Here is a 17415-nt window from a genome sequence, read left to right as displayed (position 1 = left end):
ACTAACCTGGACTAACCATCCATAACTTTGTGCAGCAGTTGGAGAGAGATGGTTGCTCCCGCTAGAATATGCTGTATTTGAATTACCACTGGAGTCAAATCATTCAGTTCTTATCCAGAATGAACTTATTTCCAGAGTAGTAACTGGTCTTATTTAATAAGACAGTTGTAATTGTATATTCCTAAAATATAATAACATTCTCAGCTATTCTCTCAGACATATGTACAGTGTGAAGGCATCATGAGGAAGCAACTACAGGCTTGTACGCGGACAGTTAAATTTCTATGCGATTGTATCATATAAATTAACCATATGTGTAATATGTATAATATGCTTCTTTTACTAACAGTAGCAGCCTTGAACATGTCATCTACCTTTGGCTCTCTGCAATCAAGGTAAACAAACTCTCAGATGTAAATGATAAGTGACTGGAAGGACAGAACATGATAATATCATTTTGAAATATTGGAATATATGTACAGTAGTTTGATTATATTACTATCTACCCATATCTGAGTTTACATTCTGAAACCTATATGAATGTTACATTAATGTACAATATACAGAATGTTTGAAAACAGCTCCAAACATGATATATGGTCGACCCTGACTTGGACTTTGCAGCAAAGAATTATGTGGGTATCACTACAGAAATGTACAGTATGTACAAGTTTTATCCTCTCGTTTGTGTTTCATAACTACCAAAGAATTTGTGAAAATAAATACAAAAACAAGCAAACAAACATACACACACCATCCTTCCATCTGAACTAACATTAATCCTCAAATATAAGGAAACTGGTTCCGTACAAGGACGACTGGAAACCTGAGATTCAAACTCTTAATTCATATTTCAATACGAAGAGACAGGTAGCTTTGCCTCAAATGTAACCTGAAGTAGAAGTACTCATGGCTACCTATTTCAGTTGTACTTCAGTGATGTTTGCCAACACCGGGTGATGTCCTCCTTTGTTCTGAATTAATTTTCTAGCTCACCTGGTTAGTATCCCTTCTTGTTCAGGTGTTTTCGTTTCTGAACGGAACCAGTGTTTCTGAAGAGGTACTACGGGGCCGTGCATTGACTTATGTATCCATCTTCCTGACTGTGACTTCCTGACTTGCATTTTGTTTTTCCTTGGCGCTGAGACTGACTAACTGGTTGTCAGTCTGCGGAGAGCTGTCTGTGTGCACTCCCATCGTGTGCACAGCTTTTTGACCTTTTAGCACACAGAGCAGGTCTTGGAGCCTGAGCCGCCACCACCACCGGTGTTGTTTGCAGGAGCTAGTGGACAAAGACACATTAAACCAAAGAATCAATATATTTGTGGGTCATGGTGATGATGGTACTCTCAACAGAAAAACAGAAAATGGCGTGCAATTGTATAAAGGCCTGTAACATCATCTAATACACTTCATAGTTGTATGACTGCACCTTTACTGCCCGTGGTTGCCTCTTTAGCAGCCCTAGCTTCCTCCATGGCTTTGATTTTAGCTTCATACTCTTCTTTTTTAGCATTCCACTCCTTTCTGTTATTTAGGATGCCATCCAGCATGGGCTGGATTTGTGGGTGGAAGCGAGAAAACTCCTGAGAAGAAACAAGTCAAAGACAAAACTATTTTTTAGAAAGTTTGGAAAGATGAAAACAGCAGTTTAGGTGGTTTATTCAGAAATGTTTATGCACAAAAAGATGTATGTATGTCAAATGCAATATTAAACATTACCTTGTAGACAAATGTGCAGACAAAGTCAATGAAACCACACTGAAGCTTTGGAAGCTCTGCTGCCTTGTTCCTGTCCATCATGGGCTGGTGGAATGGACAAACAGTGTTTAACACACTTACAAACATCATATTAACATCCAGGAAATCATTAGTAACAGCTACTGTCAAAGTATTTGGGAGCAGAAAGACTTCTAGCTACAAAGTATGCACCATCTTGAGTTTTATTTGTTTTATCATGTTTTTAATACTGAACACCTGACTAACATCAAAGATCTTCTCCTGATAGGTTTCGGAGAAGTTTGCATTCCCTTTGGGGAGCTTTAAGGAGCTTAATGTGCACAAGGCCTGAAATAGTAGAGTCACTTGAATCAGGGCCAGATCAATACGATTTATATCTTCGATATTTTCGATTTCCAAGTGGTTCTATCGATTGGCGCAGACAAAACGGCAAAGACTGGATAGACCTAGAACCAATCAGAGAAATGAAACGTGACGTGGCGCTGAGTAACATGCAAGTTGGCACGGCGCTTGGTTCGTTTTCCAGCAGGACAAGGAAGGCAGCCTGGTCACAAAATTTCTCAAACTACATCTAAAGTTTACATTAAAATGTGTTTCTGAAAATATTTGAGGAGAGAAATAGGCAATGTAGTAACAGAATCTTGATCCATATTTGATCAGCACCGCCTTGTTTTATGGTTTTATTTGAGTTTCGTGAGCATGGTGCATAACACTCAAAACGTGTGAATTTCTGAATCTGGACTGGTGACGCTCTTTTTCTGAGAAAACAACTGGCAGATTAATAGAAAACAAGCTTAGTTTTCAGCCTAACACCACACCACACATAAACAGTTATTTGCTGATGCCAACAGGCTTTCACATATGCACTTTTCACACAGATTAAAATTTACACATTCAAACTCACAATAGGTTGCTGTTCCAGCACTGTCCTCTCCAGGTCACCCTGCTCCCAAAACTCTGCAGCTACAGACAAGGCAACCTGAAAAAAACAAAAACAAAACACGCACACAGTCGTCTGTCAAAAAGCAGATCACAAACACTCACTAATTTATTATATTTTGTGTATTTTTTCACCTTGCTCTGCACCTCCCAAGGCTTGGTGATAGCTGACAAGTCACATGCAGTCATCATCATAGCCCTGAAATAGAATAATCAAATATAGAAGATCAGAGAATTGTACAAAAAACTTTGCAAATGCTCACAGTTTTACTCACATGACGATTTCTTTTCTGGTTGTCTCCAGAGACATGAAGTCGACCCACTTCTTCTCATCCTCATATGTGTGTGAAAGGTCCACAATCTTCTGGAACATGGTTCTTTTCCTGGCAAGGTACGAGGAGAGGAACTATTTTACTATTTATTATGATGTATTTTTACAGTGTATTCATAAGAGAAAGAGCAAAATGAGGGAAGAGAAAAGTAGAGTGAGTCAATGAGAGACTATGCTGACTTGAAGTAAAGAGCCAGGTCAGTGGCGATGATGGCGATGTCCATGAGATGAATCACATGTTCTACCTGTCGCCTGTGAAGGTTCTGGTAGATATTCAGTGACTGCAAGAGAGAAGAGAGGAGAGAGATCGGTCATAGTCAGCGACTGGAGGATGTGATTTCATACAAACTAGATTAAGTTATTCTCCTCTTCTGTTCTTTCTCACCTCGTCAGCCAAGAGGAACTTTCCAAACTCTAGATGGTGTCGTTCCAAGATGGAAGAGCCGTGTAGTTTGGCCAGAGGGTTGCCAGACCTGTTGGCATAACAACATTCCTCAGATATGAACTTTCTGCAGGGCTGTGCCTGTATTTCATTGCTCATGACCAAAAGTCTGATGCTGACTGCCATGATGGTTTTGGGAAGGAATGAACACCAGTTCTTCCAGTCAAATCAGAGAATGTTTTTCCGACCCATCTCATATTCTCCACACCGAATGGCCAGGCAATATAAAGTACCCCTATGTAAACTCAACTATTTTAAAAACTAATTTGTGACTACCTCAATTGAAATGTTAAATAATTGTATTGTATCATATCTTATCAAATTGCAATACTGACCCTTGAGCCTTACGTGCAACTGTTTTCAGGTAGGAGGTGTTTTGTTTGCACATACATTATATGTCCCCACCTATGGATATAGACTGTGTGTGTAGGTTGGATTGTTTTTTTTTTCTACTCAGAATTGAAAAAGTTACAGAACTTACTTGACTTGGTACAAGTTGTTGGTCCCTCTGTGATCGATATCATGGAGGAAGCCTGCAGTTATCATGGCCATTACCTCCAAGTCAGTGTAGTACCGTTTCAGCATTCCCGTCTGAGCGCACAGAGACACACAAAGTGGTTAAACAAAGATAATATGCAAAATGTGTAGATAGTTTTCCTTTTTTAAAGATTTCAGGCATGGAATTCGAACATAATAGTGCTCGCATTAATATAAACAGCTTCTATTGTAAATATTATTTAAAAATACCGTTAAGAGTGTAAACATGGTCTGTCCCACGTTGAAGCCATGACGCCAGTTGTGGTAGGTGATTCTTCTGTAGCCTTTACTGACTGAGTACATGAATCGAACCAGCACCTGAGAGAAGAGAACTGATTAACAAACTTGTTGCTTTGTGATAATGTTGCATTTGTGTGCGCGCAGTATAATTGTGTGTCTTTGTCACCTCTTGAGGGACCTGGAACTTCTTGACCACCCCAACTTCATAGTACATCTGGATCCCACACCTCACCAGCTCCATCTCCGAGCAGTTAAAATCTGAAAAGCGGAACTCGTAGATCTCAAATTTCTTGATCAGTGGAGGCAGGTCTTTTTTCTAAGAGTGAAATGAACAGAACAAAAGCAGATGTTGAGGTCAAAACTGGCAGACATACAGTCTCAAATATTTGGATAAGTCAGTCTTGCTTCCCTTCTAAACACGCTAAAGATGTCACTAAAGGAACAAATTAAATGTGTGGTCACTAGATTATGGACAAGTTACCAGGAGGTCTAGGAGCTCGTCCTCTTCACACTCTGCAGGTTCACAGCCATAGACTTCTCTGGTGTTCTGTCAGAGATGAGAATACCATTGACCGCTTCTGTTGCTTTGTGGTGAGCTCCATATTCACACGGCAGCCATTTTTCTCTGACATCACGCTGTGTTCCATGTTTTGCAAGTTATATAAACTCAGAACTTGACAAATCATTTCATTGTTTCCTGATTGATCAGCAACTTAGGGACATCAGACCGTATTTCAGCTACTGTAGTTAACATTATTGTTCAGCCATTTCCTTGCTAATGTTATTGTTTGATAGTGTGACATGATACGATGCGTAAGCGTAAATTTATTCTGAAATGTTAGTGCACATCTTGGATACATTTATTTAAGCCTACAAGTAAAACGCACTGAATGTAATGTAACATTAAATTAGCTGTCTTGCTGTCTCCTTACCTGACCCAGAATGGTTCTTGTTAAGTCAATAACATCATGTGCCATTATGTTTACAGGAACACATATAGTGTTCATACAGATTTCATTCAACACAAAGGTGTTACAAGCACTTAAGCAGTGTGTGTATGGTGTGGCAGTAATGATGTCAGTAACGTTAGCTAGGAAGTGGCTGAATGCTAACATTAGCTGTTGTCTAACAGGAGCTAATGAGTTATCAAATATATTGTTTTAGCCTGAAATATGGTCCAATGGCCTCCAAATATACATCATATGTTTGTGATCTGATCAATCTGGAAGTCACAAAAAGAGTTTTTGTCAGATGCTTAACATTTATACAACTTGTAACATGGAACACAGCAGTACAACATTTGAGTTTCCTACCCTGAGCATGACATGTAATAGGAAAATGGCTGGTGTGTGAATATGGTAAATGATCAGTCTAATTTGAATTTGAAATTATTTATTAAAAGTATACAGTACTAACCAGGATATTCTGAATCTCATCATTCCGACATTTGACATGGTAGAGCACCATGTCTTGAGCGATGTCTTTCCGATTCTCCAGCTTGTTCATCTTGTCGTACGTGTCCGTGTTCAAAACGGACCAGCCAAGGAACTGGGTCAAAGCCTGAGAAACAGGGACGAGGATCAGACACAGCAGACTCTTCTTAACCATGTCATACTAAGAAGATTTCAAAAACTCAGTGATGAGCAACAATGTAATGTATAACTATTCAGCGCATACAAAAATCTCCAATAAGCACATTTAACTGCTATAAATGCCAGTTCACTTGCTCAGCTTCAAAGTATATTGTAAGCAGCCTGACCACAAAACTTTAAACATGACAGTTCATAATTTTGGTCGGGTTTAACCTAAAGATGCAAGTTAACTGAACTTATGTTGCATATTTAGTTTAAAGACTTATTTGAGTTTTGTAAAGCAGGTTAACTGAACTGATCAACTGATGATGAAACATCACAGTTTCTGATTTAAAAAACTGACTGTCATTAAATACTTAAAAATCTAAAAAAAAAAAAAAAGCACATTTAACTGCACTGTAAACACCATCATGTTGAGCTGGTTGTTGCTGTTGCAAAAACAATTCAGTTAAACTAACTGAACTTGAGAAAACATGTTGAATAAGCTAAAGATATTGAGTTGAAAAAACACAGGAAATTGCTGCGGTCTTATGTTAAGAGAGCAGAACTTGTGTGTGAAGTATAACACTGTAACTCTTATTTGCTTATTGAACACATTTTTACAACCTCAATTTTGTTCATTCATCTATCAAAATATATATTAAGTGCACAATGTATGCATCGTTAATTGGTCTTGAACTAACTGGGCTATACTATTACATTTATAAATTTTAGTAAAATTAACTAAAAAATCAAAACTTGTTGACGTAACTTTAAAAATTATGTCACATAAGGAATGAGTGTCAAGTGTCAAATGACAGTCCTGGATATTTGTCTGGACTCTACACTAAAATCTTGTGTCATGGATGATGAATGAATGATCAATACCTCCATCAGCTGCTCATCATGATCATCAAAAGGCTTTCCATCTTTTCTGTTGTAAAAAGTGGCCACACCAACTATCTCTTCTTTTTTGTTGACAATTGGCAGCGAGAGAACATTTTTTATGGTCCAGCCACTGTTGTCGAGTGGCTCAGTCTGCAACATTGGAACAAGCAAGCAAAAATAACATATTGTGATACAGTATGAACATTTCTCTCTTTAATATCCCTGAGCTGGTTCATGTCAAATCATATCTTTTTCCTTTAATTTGCTTTCTTACCTGGAACTCGAACGTCTCATCGTTAGCTGCATTCATAATGTTACAAATCTGAGGAACAGGAATAAAACAGATTAATCGAGGAGAAAGATGTGCAAATTCATTAATTAAATTCCAAGATTTAAAAGCTTGTAATTTAGTGAGGAGAAACTCACAAAACCAGACTCAGCAACATATGTAGGCAGGCCGCTAACCAAAGCCCAGTGATCTGGAGGCGGGTTGCTGTGTGACAGATGGACAAATCGACAAGTTAGCAGACATGAACACAGACTGTGGCCACTTTGGGTTTGGGCTACTGGGCCTCTGAAATGTTTTAAAGTTTTATTAAACATAACATTTGTAGTATTTATTTTCAGGAGACGTCAGAACTTCTTTTAACTTGAAGTCTTTTGATTTGAAATGATGAGTTAATGTATTTATTGAACAGGTTTTCTTGAACTGATATCAAGCTTTTTCTTTGGAATCATTACAAGGTTACCTCAAAATTAACAATTTGAGTGGATAGTCTTCTTAAAAAAGTGTTTTCATCACATGATACTTGCTCATTGTGCTATTATTTGGTTGTTGTTTTTTTAAGTTATTTTAAATAATAAACTACACTATTTTTAAGTTTTCTTATAATCCTTACAACAAAGAAAAATATATACTTACGGTATTACTTTGATGTCTTCTTTTCCATGCAATATATAGTCAATCACTTTGTAGAAAATTACCTCCTGAAGTAAAAATAAGACAAAGAGATTAGATTTAAAACAGTTATACAATCAAGTTCATAGATATTCACTATCATGTAGAGTCTTGATAATAACGTTAGATAAAATAAAAGAATGTACCCTGCCGTCTGGAGTGACAGGGCCAGAGTAAGGTGGCTGCTCTCCCATCAACACTGGCCAGATATCAAAGAACTCCTAGAAGAAGAAAAACACAAAAAGTCAGCACTTCATGGTGACATATGCATGGACACAAATATATTACGGACAAATACAGAGAGAGAGACACACAGTACCTTCTCCTTCGTCATGTCTAGTAAACCGACAGAGTAGCGGTCACAGTTAAGGTAGGCTCGGACTGTGTACAAGGCTTTGTGAAACTGTCGCTCAATGTCCGTCAGCTCTTCAAACACCTTGTTGGCCGACCACAGCAGCAGCTGCGAGACACAACACACAAACAGCAGTCATGTTAAGCATTCAGTGTGAATGCAGTCATTCTGTCCTCATGTCAAATAAGCAGAATGAAAAGCCAGTGACATCTATCAAAGCATGTCCTTCACCTGTCCTTTACGAGTCTCACAGCTGTGGAGGTAACTCAGGTGGTAGATCTTCAAGTTCAACGTGGCAATTTTCAGATACTTTAAAAAAAGCTGAATGGACAAACGAAAAGAGACGAAAAATTACACAGCGCAAGAACACAACTTCTGATTAGTTATCACATATGAAACAATATAATGTATGAGAATAAATAATAATAAATAATAAACTAAACACAGGTGTCAGTCACCAGTGATACTAATTAAGGTTCAGTTCCATTCAGGTCAGACAGAGGCAGGGTGCTGCTATTTTAGCACGTTGACTCACTGGAAAGTCTCTGCTACACGAAAAGGAACGTAACCTTAATCAGTATTTCTATCACCTGTGTTTATAGTACTATTTCATATCAATATGGCTGTTGTGAAAAAGGTCTATACCTCTGTTTGCACTTTTTTTTCCCCTTATCTGTCCATATAAACATCTAAAATATTTTATATATAATCCGCAGAGAATCAATCTTAAATTAATTAAAGTGTTCAAAAGCAAAGTGCATTTTGTCAAGTCAATCATTTCAGACCTGTTTGAATATATTAAATGGGTTAATTCAGAGGTAATGATGATGTTCAGGCAGATTCCAACCCTAGAAAATACAACTACAATGTAGAAACAGTTTAGTAGAAATGTTTAATAGTTTTTTATTCATAATTATGCTAAGCAATACTATAGGGAATGGCTTACAGTACAAAATTTTTGGTAACACATTCAATGATGCCCATGTTTTTTAAACTAATCTAATTAGTTATTTGCACTCACTCATATTCATAATGCTTTATAACAATAATAATAACATATTAAAAAGCATGTACAATGACCCATAACTGCTGATCACACACTAACATTTTTTTTTAGCAAGGATCAGTGTATTATAATTGTTATAGTTGTAATAAATTATATATTTCTTTATACTGCGTTATAATGTGACTATAAGTTAATCATTGGGTTCTATAAGTGAAGTAATGTAAAGTAATTCCCTAATGAAATAATCCTAACCTCTGCTTCTGATATTTCTCACTGAGGGAGAACTGTTAACCCAACGCAGGCTACACACTTAAAAATTACATATCATAAATTAACATTATTTTGTAAATGTAACTTTCATTTCACTCTTAAAGGGGCAGGGATAGGTTAGTACATTATGTTATGATAACATGTCTGTCTTGGAGAGAGTGACTGAATTTTTATTATTTGTTTTTGCTGATGACATCACACACTTTGTTTGAGTTACATGCTGTTAATAAAGTCATTAACCTTTGTGGATTTAAGTCCACTTCTGACGTGATCACCTCCTGATTATTACCATTCTGAAGTTTAGAAGTGAGATGACGTCCTTACAAGTGATGGATTATACCTGATGTATAGTGAAGACGTGAATAATATACCACTCAGCTCAAAGGGAATTCCCTCCCTGTAGTGGTGATACACTTATGTCAGATGCATTTTAGAGACATCATCGCAATTTGATCATTACTCTGAAGTTCATGATAAAGGTTTGACCATCTTTTGCTTTGAGTCAAAAGCAGAAACAGCCTCTGAAGACAAAAAGAAGGAATTATAATTTAATTTTTAGATCTTTGTTTTGGCCTCTGTGAGATCACACTGCTCTGCTCTGATGTGTTTTGTCTGCGTTTGCTTTTGGTACTTGTGTGGTTGGGACTCACATCTTCATCCTCCGCGGTGAAATGTGGTCCTGTGGTCTTGTTTAGCGCCATGATCACAGCCACCATGTCTTTGCCGTTGAGGATGGGTGTTGCCAGAACATTCCGGGTCGTGTAATCTGTGAGTTCATCGACGAATGAGCTGAAGTACTGGTTCTAAAGGACAGAAAATACATGTTTCATATATGCTAAGTATACACATGCACACAGGTAGGACTTTTTTTCTTTTAGTACAATTTAAAGCTTTTTTTTTATTTTAATTTATGAATTAGGGGTCACTGGTTTTTCAAATCTTAATATTTAATGAATGTCTCATTTTTTAAAATGTCATGTGGCAGGTACATGTTGGTAGTTGGAAGCCTCTTAAGTATTTTTTATTTAATTTATTTTGGTCATTTTATAACTTACAACTTAAATATAAAAAGATAAATAAAGCAAAACAAATTAAAGTTACACTGAAGGTGTAAGCCAAAGCCTTATCTTATTAAACCTAGCCTTTTTACATTAATTGTATTACAGAATCCTTCAGATTCAGAGATTTATACACTGAAATATGTGTGTGTGTATGTTTTATTATCCGTGTAGTACATTATCCATACCTTGAAATCCCAAACAAAAAAACTATATACTCAGTATAGAATAAAACCAAGAACATTGTTGTAACAATGACCCAGGTGACAACTTACACACTGTATAGACGCAGTGTGAAGTAAACTAGTTTTGATCTGTTTTAGATTCCTGCTGACTGCTGACTAAATGCCAGAGGCGTCTAATCCACGGCTAGAGCAGAGGCTGATGGGATCTGGAAATAAATGGATTACGTCTGACAAGGGGATTTACACTCTCACTTGGTAACTTATAGATGCATGTCACTAACCCTTCTTTTACTTGTCTATAACCATCATACTGTAGGTTTCAAGCAGGACATGATTCATGAGAACATACCGCTTCAGTATGAACATGCCACTGACTATTGTCAGAACTTTCCATCTATTCATTTTGATGAAAAACCACACTAAAATATTACTTAGTTTTATTTGATATACAGAGGATTGGATTGACGAAACTACTCATACGATGCTTTAAATCTTGGCTGTCCAATACAGTGCTTTTACACAGCTTTGTTATGATAACCACCTCACAATTTAAAGCTGCATGAGAACAGAATATTATTTAGTTATGTTATTTATTGCAGAAATGACATTCCTACTGCTAATAGCCCATTTTCTATGGTGGTGATTGTATGATACACTGTTAAAAAAAATCATTTATTTAAACATAAAAAAGTTAGTGAACACTTGTCTGAATTTGAAAAGACAAATTGAGGTAATTTTGTACTGACTCAAAACAAACTTTTCTAGTCTGATAAATTTGACAGTAATTTAGTTGTACTTGATAAAACATGTTCAATAAGCTTAAGAAATTAAGTTGAAATAACAGTTCTCCAGTCACACTGACAAACAAACAAATTCGATTTCCTTTTAAATTTATCCAGTTTGAAAAGTCAGTCTTCATTTCACGCAAAGAACTTAAAGCTGCTCCTGTTGCAGCCACTTTGTTCCACCACCGGTACTAAATTCAATAAAAATACATATTTATGTTAAGTTAATGAGAAAATTTGTATTTTAGATAAAGTACATGAAACTGCTTGAAACTGTAATTTTATTACTTACATAACTGGCAATCTGACTGAATAGCTCAGTTTTAGATGATGAAATAAAATGAAACATGAACTTTTGATGTGTTTTCCTTTAATTTGTCATCCTTATGTAGAATGCTATCCCAAAACATAATTTTGGTTGTTCGTAGCACAAGAACATCTGATTTATTGTGATTAAAAAGTGAAATTATTATTTGTGTATATATACAGTATGTGTATAAATATGTAATTTACCACAGCTTTAAATTGCTGGAAAACCTTGAAAATGCTTGAAAAGTGCTTGGATTTGACCTCAGAAAAGATTTAAGAACCCTGTGATTGTCTTTTGTCACCAGGTGGATGGAAAAATAACTTTAAACTTGCCCACAATTTGTCAAATAGAATCAGATACACTTAAGGGACATATATCACACATGACGTTCACAGATTAAGTCTTAATTGTTAAGAGGATAAACATTTGATTGAAGCCTGTAAGGGTGGGATTGAAAACTGAAGGCTCTGGCGTCATCTGGCGGTGGTATCATGAACAACACTGTGTCAGACAGCAGTGCAGATATGCTCAACATCTGGATGCAGCTAGAGCCTCATCATTCTAATCTTAGGATTACTGTTCATTAGTGAATTTCCCCCCCCTCCTCACCTCTGTGACATCTTTCACATTAACAGTCTTCTTGGTCAGGGCCACGTGGCCGACTATACCCAAGTCCAGTGGGTAGACGATCTCAGAGTCTGGTGGCACCACACAGTCATCCATCTCTGCCTCTGTGTTGACGTTGAAGAGCCTTGTGGCGAGCTCTCCGATGCCGTTCCTCTGCCTGTACATGAACAAGCTGCACCGGTCTGCGTGGATGAGGGCGCTGATCCTCTTCAGGATCTTGAAGACCACCTTTTCCATGTTGATGTTCTCCTGCATGTCTTTGATCAGTTCATACATGATTTGGCTTTCTTCATACTTGACAAAGAGAGAAAAAAAAATGACCCATATTTAGACTTTGGATTCAAAAGAGAAGAAACACAGATGCTTGCCAGAGGTTATATCATAGAGATGGCAGGGGTGGGCGGATCAATCCTCAAAATATTGGTACTACTGATACTAAATCTTGATTTAAAGATGTTAGATGACATCCTGGACACATGAATGTTTATCTTAGTGCTGCAATATTTGTATCTCTGCAGCTGTTGTATGCATGCATGCAGAGATCAGTCAAATTAATTTCTTTATTTACCCTCAAAACTGTCTTGTGTTTAAACATGAATCAAATTGAGTAATTAACAGAATAGTAAAAATAAAAGACCCCTGCTTGGCAAATGATTTGCATTATTTGCCAGTTACAACATATTTTGCTCCCTTATGTACATTAGCTGCTTTTAACAATAAAAAGTAATCGGTATTGGTATTGATATCTGTGATTCTGACCCTGGTATTATTTGGTAATGGATCAAAACCAAATTTTGTGGTATCACCCACCCCTAATACCTAACTCAGACTACCTAACTCTACCTGCTCCTTTTTCTTAATAACCAGGTAGTGAAATAAAAATAAAATTTACCTGACTGAGCTCCTGTAACTGGACAAAGTCGACCTGTTTCTCTGGGATTCCTGACAGTTTCGATATGGAGGCAGCGCCCATCTTCTTGGCAAAGTACTGTTGAGCAAATGCAGGGTTCCCTTTGAGGAACTGTTCCACATCTTCCTTTGATACACCCATGGTTCCTTATTCCTCCTGTGCTCCCCAAACGTTCCTCTTCAGCTCAGTGATTGAGCTCCTGCTTGGTCCAGCGCTGCTTGAAACGAGCTGCCTCCAACTTCTCAGGGTAGGAATAAAAAGGAAAACAATTAGCAAAACAATGCACACGGCTACCAGTTTCCCACTTTATCCCCCAAGGGAAAAAAAATAAAATCTCACCCAGGTATTACACTCAAATGCGGAAAACAAAAGTGGACACATTCAAATTGAGGTAAAAAATAATCCCCCTTGTCACTGGGATGAGTGGACTGAGTGAGGGAAAGCCCTGAGGAGAAGGCAGAGGGCTGAATCCAAACAATCCTTCTGTCATCAGCAGATAGTGCTGAAGGTTAGCAGGGATCTGCCTATGCTAAACTTGTCAGCTGATCATCTAGTAATGGATATGTGGGCCAAATGATCCAGGCTGCACTCTGCCTCAGAATATACAGTGGCCTTTTAACAGCACAGTTTTGAATGGAATAATTTGGATTTATAAAGCTCAAAGACAAACAAAACTAACAATGAAACATACATAAAACGAATCAGTATGGATGTGACAATACCACAAACTCAGGCTACAATAATACCACATTAAAAACTACACAGTACTATAACAAAGAAAAATGATGACTTGCTGTTAAAAGGTAAATCTGATGTGTACAGCATTGTTTATTTGTGTAATATTATTTTTTTTCTTTTAGCTTACAGTGCATCTGCTTTCCTTCTTCAATAAATGCTTGAATTATGGATGTACAGTTGTAACACAAAATAATGCAACAGTCAGGAGCAGCACTTTTATAAAATAAAATAAAATAATTAACCATGTGATATCACGGAAGATAACATCACAGTCTGGTGACTTTTTTATTGTGATATTGCAGTATTCCATATATTGTTACATCCCAATCAGCAAACATCAACCACAGAACACAATGAATTTGGAAAAACTAATTTGACAAATTTAAATCTATATCTTCTTATACCCTAAGAGCAGAGAAGAATAATGCCACTACTGAAATGATTATACTTATAACTTAAATAATAAAATTAGGGGAATCTTAAGCAGGCTTTGTGTAAAGGATACAAATGTGAGTATGTTTAGTTTCTTCTATATCTTCCATTTTATTTTTCAGTTTGTTTCATGTTGTCTGCAGGAAACTTTCTGTGTATCTGTCACACATGCTGGTCTACCTGTACAAGCTCTTTAAGTCCTTATTAAACAAGGCCTCCTCTGGCATAAGCCCTATTTAGTTAGGACACTAGCTGATTATCTCAGCACCCCAACTCTTCGACTTTCTCCACATGCAGTCTGTGCTGCCTCAGGTGCTTTTCTGAGTTTTCCAAAGCAACAAATGTCACTGTCATATTTGAGAGACTGATGGTGGACGATACCCTGAGAAGGCTGCACGAAAACATCCAGCTAGAAGCTGAACAATAATTTAACATTCATGAGATAGTAAGCCACTCTCAGCAACAAACAAACACAGACATAAAGTATAAAATGAAACATGTTTTGCAACAAAGGTAATCCTTTCATTGAGAGCAGGGAGGACCCATCTATAATAAGGTTTCATAAACACCTTAAACAAAAGGTCAAATAGATAATCTGCTTCCACTATAACAGATTACGGCATGCCCAGTGTGTGTATGTGAGTGTGTGTGTGTGTGTGTGTGTGTGTGTGAGAGAGAGAGAGAGAGAGAGAGTGAGAGTGAGTGTGAGTGTGAGTGAGAGAGAGAGAAAGAGAGAGAGGGAGAGAGAGAGAGGGTGTGTGTGTGTGTGTGTGTGTGTGTGTGTGTGTGTGTGTGTGAGTGAGTGAGTACCTGTTGTGTCTACAATTGAGCAATACGTTTTCTTCACTTTAGTGAGGTTCAGAAACAGTTTAGATTTAGACAGAGCAAGCTATTTTTGTAAATGTTATTTTTATACAGATTCAAGTCTTTCATGTATTAATATAAAAACTTTATATCACAGTGGATCAGCTAGCAATAAACAAGTCTACAGCCACGGTGGCAGCTCTGTAAGGCTTTAGGCATGGCAGCACTTTGAGCTAAATGCTAGCTAATGCTAGCATCTAAACATGCTCGCAGTGACAATGCTAACATGCTAATAATAAGCAGGTCAAATGTTTGTTTACCATCTTAATTAAGCGTGCTAACATTGGCTAATTGTCACTAAGCTCAGCAGAGACCGACAGGTCATTACAGCTTTGCAGGTACTTGTTCATCGACCAAAATATTGGACAAATTAGCATTTGTACCTGATGATGGCGCTGGAAGACGAGTCACCAACGTTATTAGAGTTCATCCTGAGAGGGATATTAATGTCGGTATCAGATTTCATGGCAACACGCTCAAAAGACCTTTTTCACAGCAGCCGTTTTGACATCATTAGCAGAGTAAACTCAGGTGTTACCAGTGATGTTAATTAAGACTCTGTTGCATTCAGGTCAAACAGAGTCAGGCTGCTGCTATTGTACATGTGATCTCACTGGAAAGACTCTGCTACACTGAATGGAACTGGAGCTTCATTATTACTAACACCTGCATTTACCCTTTTATTTTATATCAATATTATTCAATAACATTCTTTACTCTTCCTCTGGTTTTATTCTAAAACCAGCCTTTCTGGACATTATGTTTATCAGCAAGGTTTGATCCTCCTCCACCTCCCACCACCCAATGTTTTTTTTCTAGACACTAATTCAGGACTCTCACAGTGGCACTAAACTGCAATAGGCTCATAACTTTCATTATGAACGTATCACAGTTAAAATATCTCTGCTTATTATCCAGTCTCTTTATATTATAAGGACCATAACGAGTTTATGCACATGTTTGAATTATTTCTGCTTAATAAATCGAACATTAATCTCATTAGTCTGCTTAGTCTTAAATAGTCAGCTGCTGCTATTAAACTTCCAGTGCTCACTGGCTGTTCATCCATCGCTTGCTGTCATTCGTTCATATGGAAATTGAAGGGATATCTTGAGTAATAACATGGACAAAAGGTGCAGTTACAATGTGACAGTGTGTTATGCATCACTGACAGCACACTGAGGGAAAATCTTCAGTCAGATTTATTGTTCTACATCACTGTTATACTACAGCTGAAACTAATTCTTTCTAGTTGCTATACTGACATTAACCACATGATGGCAGCAGACCCACATCTAAACAACTGATTAAGGCCCTCAAACAAGCTTGGTCCACCCATACAGGTGTTTTGTTATTTAATCAGTATTATTTTGCTTAATATAAACTTTTGTCAGGACTGTGCGGTTGTGCACAGAATACATGACAACAAGTGTTTGACTGACATCCCCCTTAGCTAAAATAAATAAAGTAAATAGAGAATGACAAGAAGGGCCCATGCAAGAAACAATTTGATATAGTAGATGAATGTGTAAACAGTCAGTGTTTACATTTAAAATATACCACATTACTGTCAGAGTGATGGCATTTTTATATTAACCAACACATTTTGATGAATAAAATTTATTACATTTAAGAGTCCAGCTATAAAAAGGTGTGTAGTAATCAGTCTATTTTTGGTGATGAGTTATTTCTGGTAGGATTATAGTACCAAGAAGTAGAGTCAGTAGAAAAAATAGATCTGTCTGACTTGATTGGCTTGCCTCTCTGTGTCCTCACTGAGGAGACTGTTTACTATATGTGGCATGAGTCTGCAGTCACTAACTTACTGTTTTATTCTCTGTATAAAAGCAACAGATTAAAGAATTTCAAACCAACAAAGAAAATGCACAATAGAAGAAGAAAGCTACAAGTGAAGAGGACTTTGGACATTATTATATGATATATTATGGCAGCAGTAATCTCAGGTGACTGGGGTTAATCCAGGAAATGAGAGTTCACTAGTTCACAACAGACTGTGTGTCAGTGTGTGTGTGTGTGTGTGTGTGTGTGTGTGTGTGTGTGTGTGTGTGTGTGTGTGTGTGTGTGTAGGTGCATAACTGCATTCATTCATGCAAAGTTATAATAATTTTAAATTTTCTTTTTGTCGTTACAGTAGGTCAGCAATTTGAACTTTTTTGTGGTAAGAACCTTTCTAAAGATAGTATAGTGATCCAACGGTAGAATGTTGTACAT

General features: G+C 37.1%; 1 protein-coding gene across 1 annotated transcript; it reads right to left on the bottom strand.

Annotated features, from left to right (window-relative positions):
- Positions 1-1119: 1119 nt before the first annotated feature.
- LOC146308310 (rod cGMP-specific 3',5'-cyclic phosphodiesterase subunit beta-like) lies at positions 1120-13888 on the bottom strand. Its single transcript, XM_084745860.1, has 23 exons — positions 13132-13888; positions 12222-12533; positions 9925-10077; positions 8230-8319; positions 7966-8106; positions 7793-7867; positions 7611-7675; positions 7115-7181; positions 6963-7010; positions 6689-6838; positions 5646-5789; positions 4711-4776; positions 4396-4545; positions 4200-4307; positions 3934-4043; positions 3396-3483; positions 3191-3291; positions 2955-3062; positions 2815-2878; positions 2645-2719; positions 1723-1806; positions 1433-1586; positions 1120-1282 (listed from the first exon to the last, which is right to left on the bottom strand). The coding sequence occupies exons 1-23, from the start codon at positions 13288-13290 to the stop codon at positions 1221-1223; spliced, it is 2574 nt and encodes an 857-aa protein (XP_084601986.1). The 5' UTR covers positions 13291-13888; the 3' UTR covers positions 1120-1220.
- Positions 13889-17415: the final 3527 nt, after the last annotated feature.

Source organism: Lutjanus erythropterus, chromosome 20 (genome assembly GCF_056507025.1).
Source record: "Lutjanus erythropterus isolate fLutEry1 chromosome 20, fLutEry1.hap2, whole genome shotgun sequence".
NCBI lineage: Eukaryota > Metazoa > Chordata > Actinopteri > Lutjaniformes > Lutjanidae > Lutjanus > Lutjanus erythropterus.
Note: the sequence above shows the minus strand (reverse complement) of the source record. Positions and strands in the feature narration are given on the sequence as shown.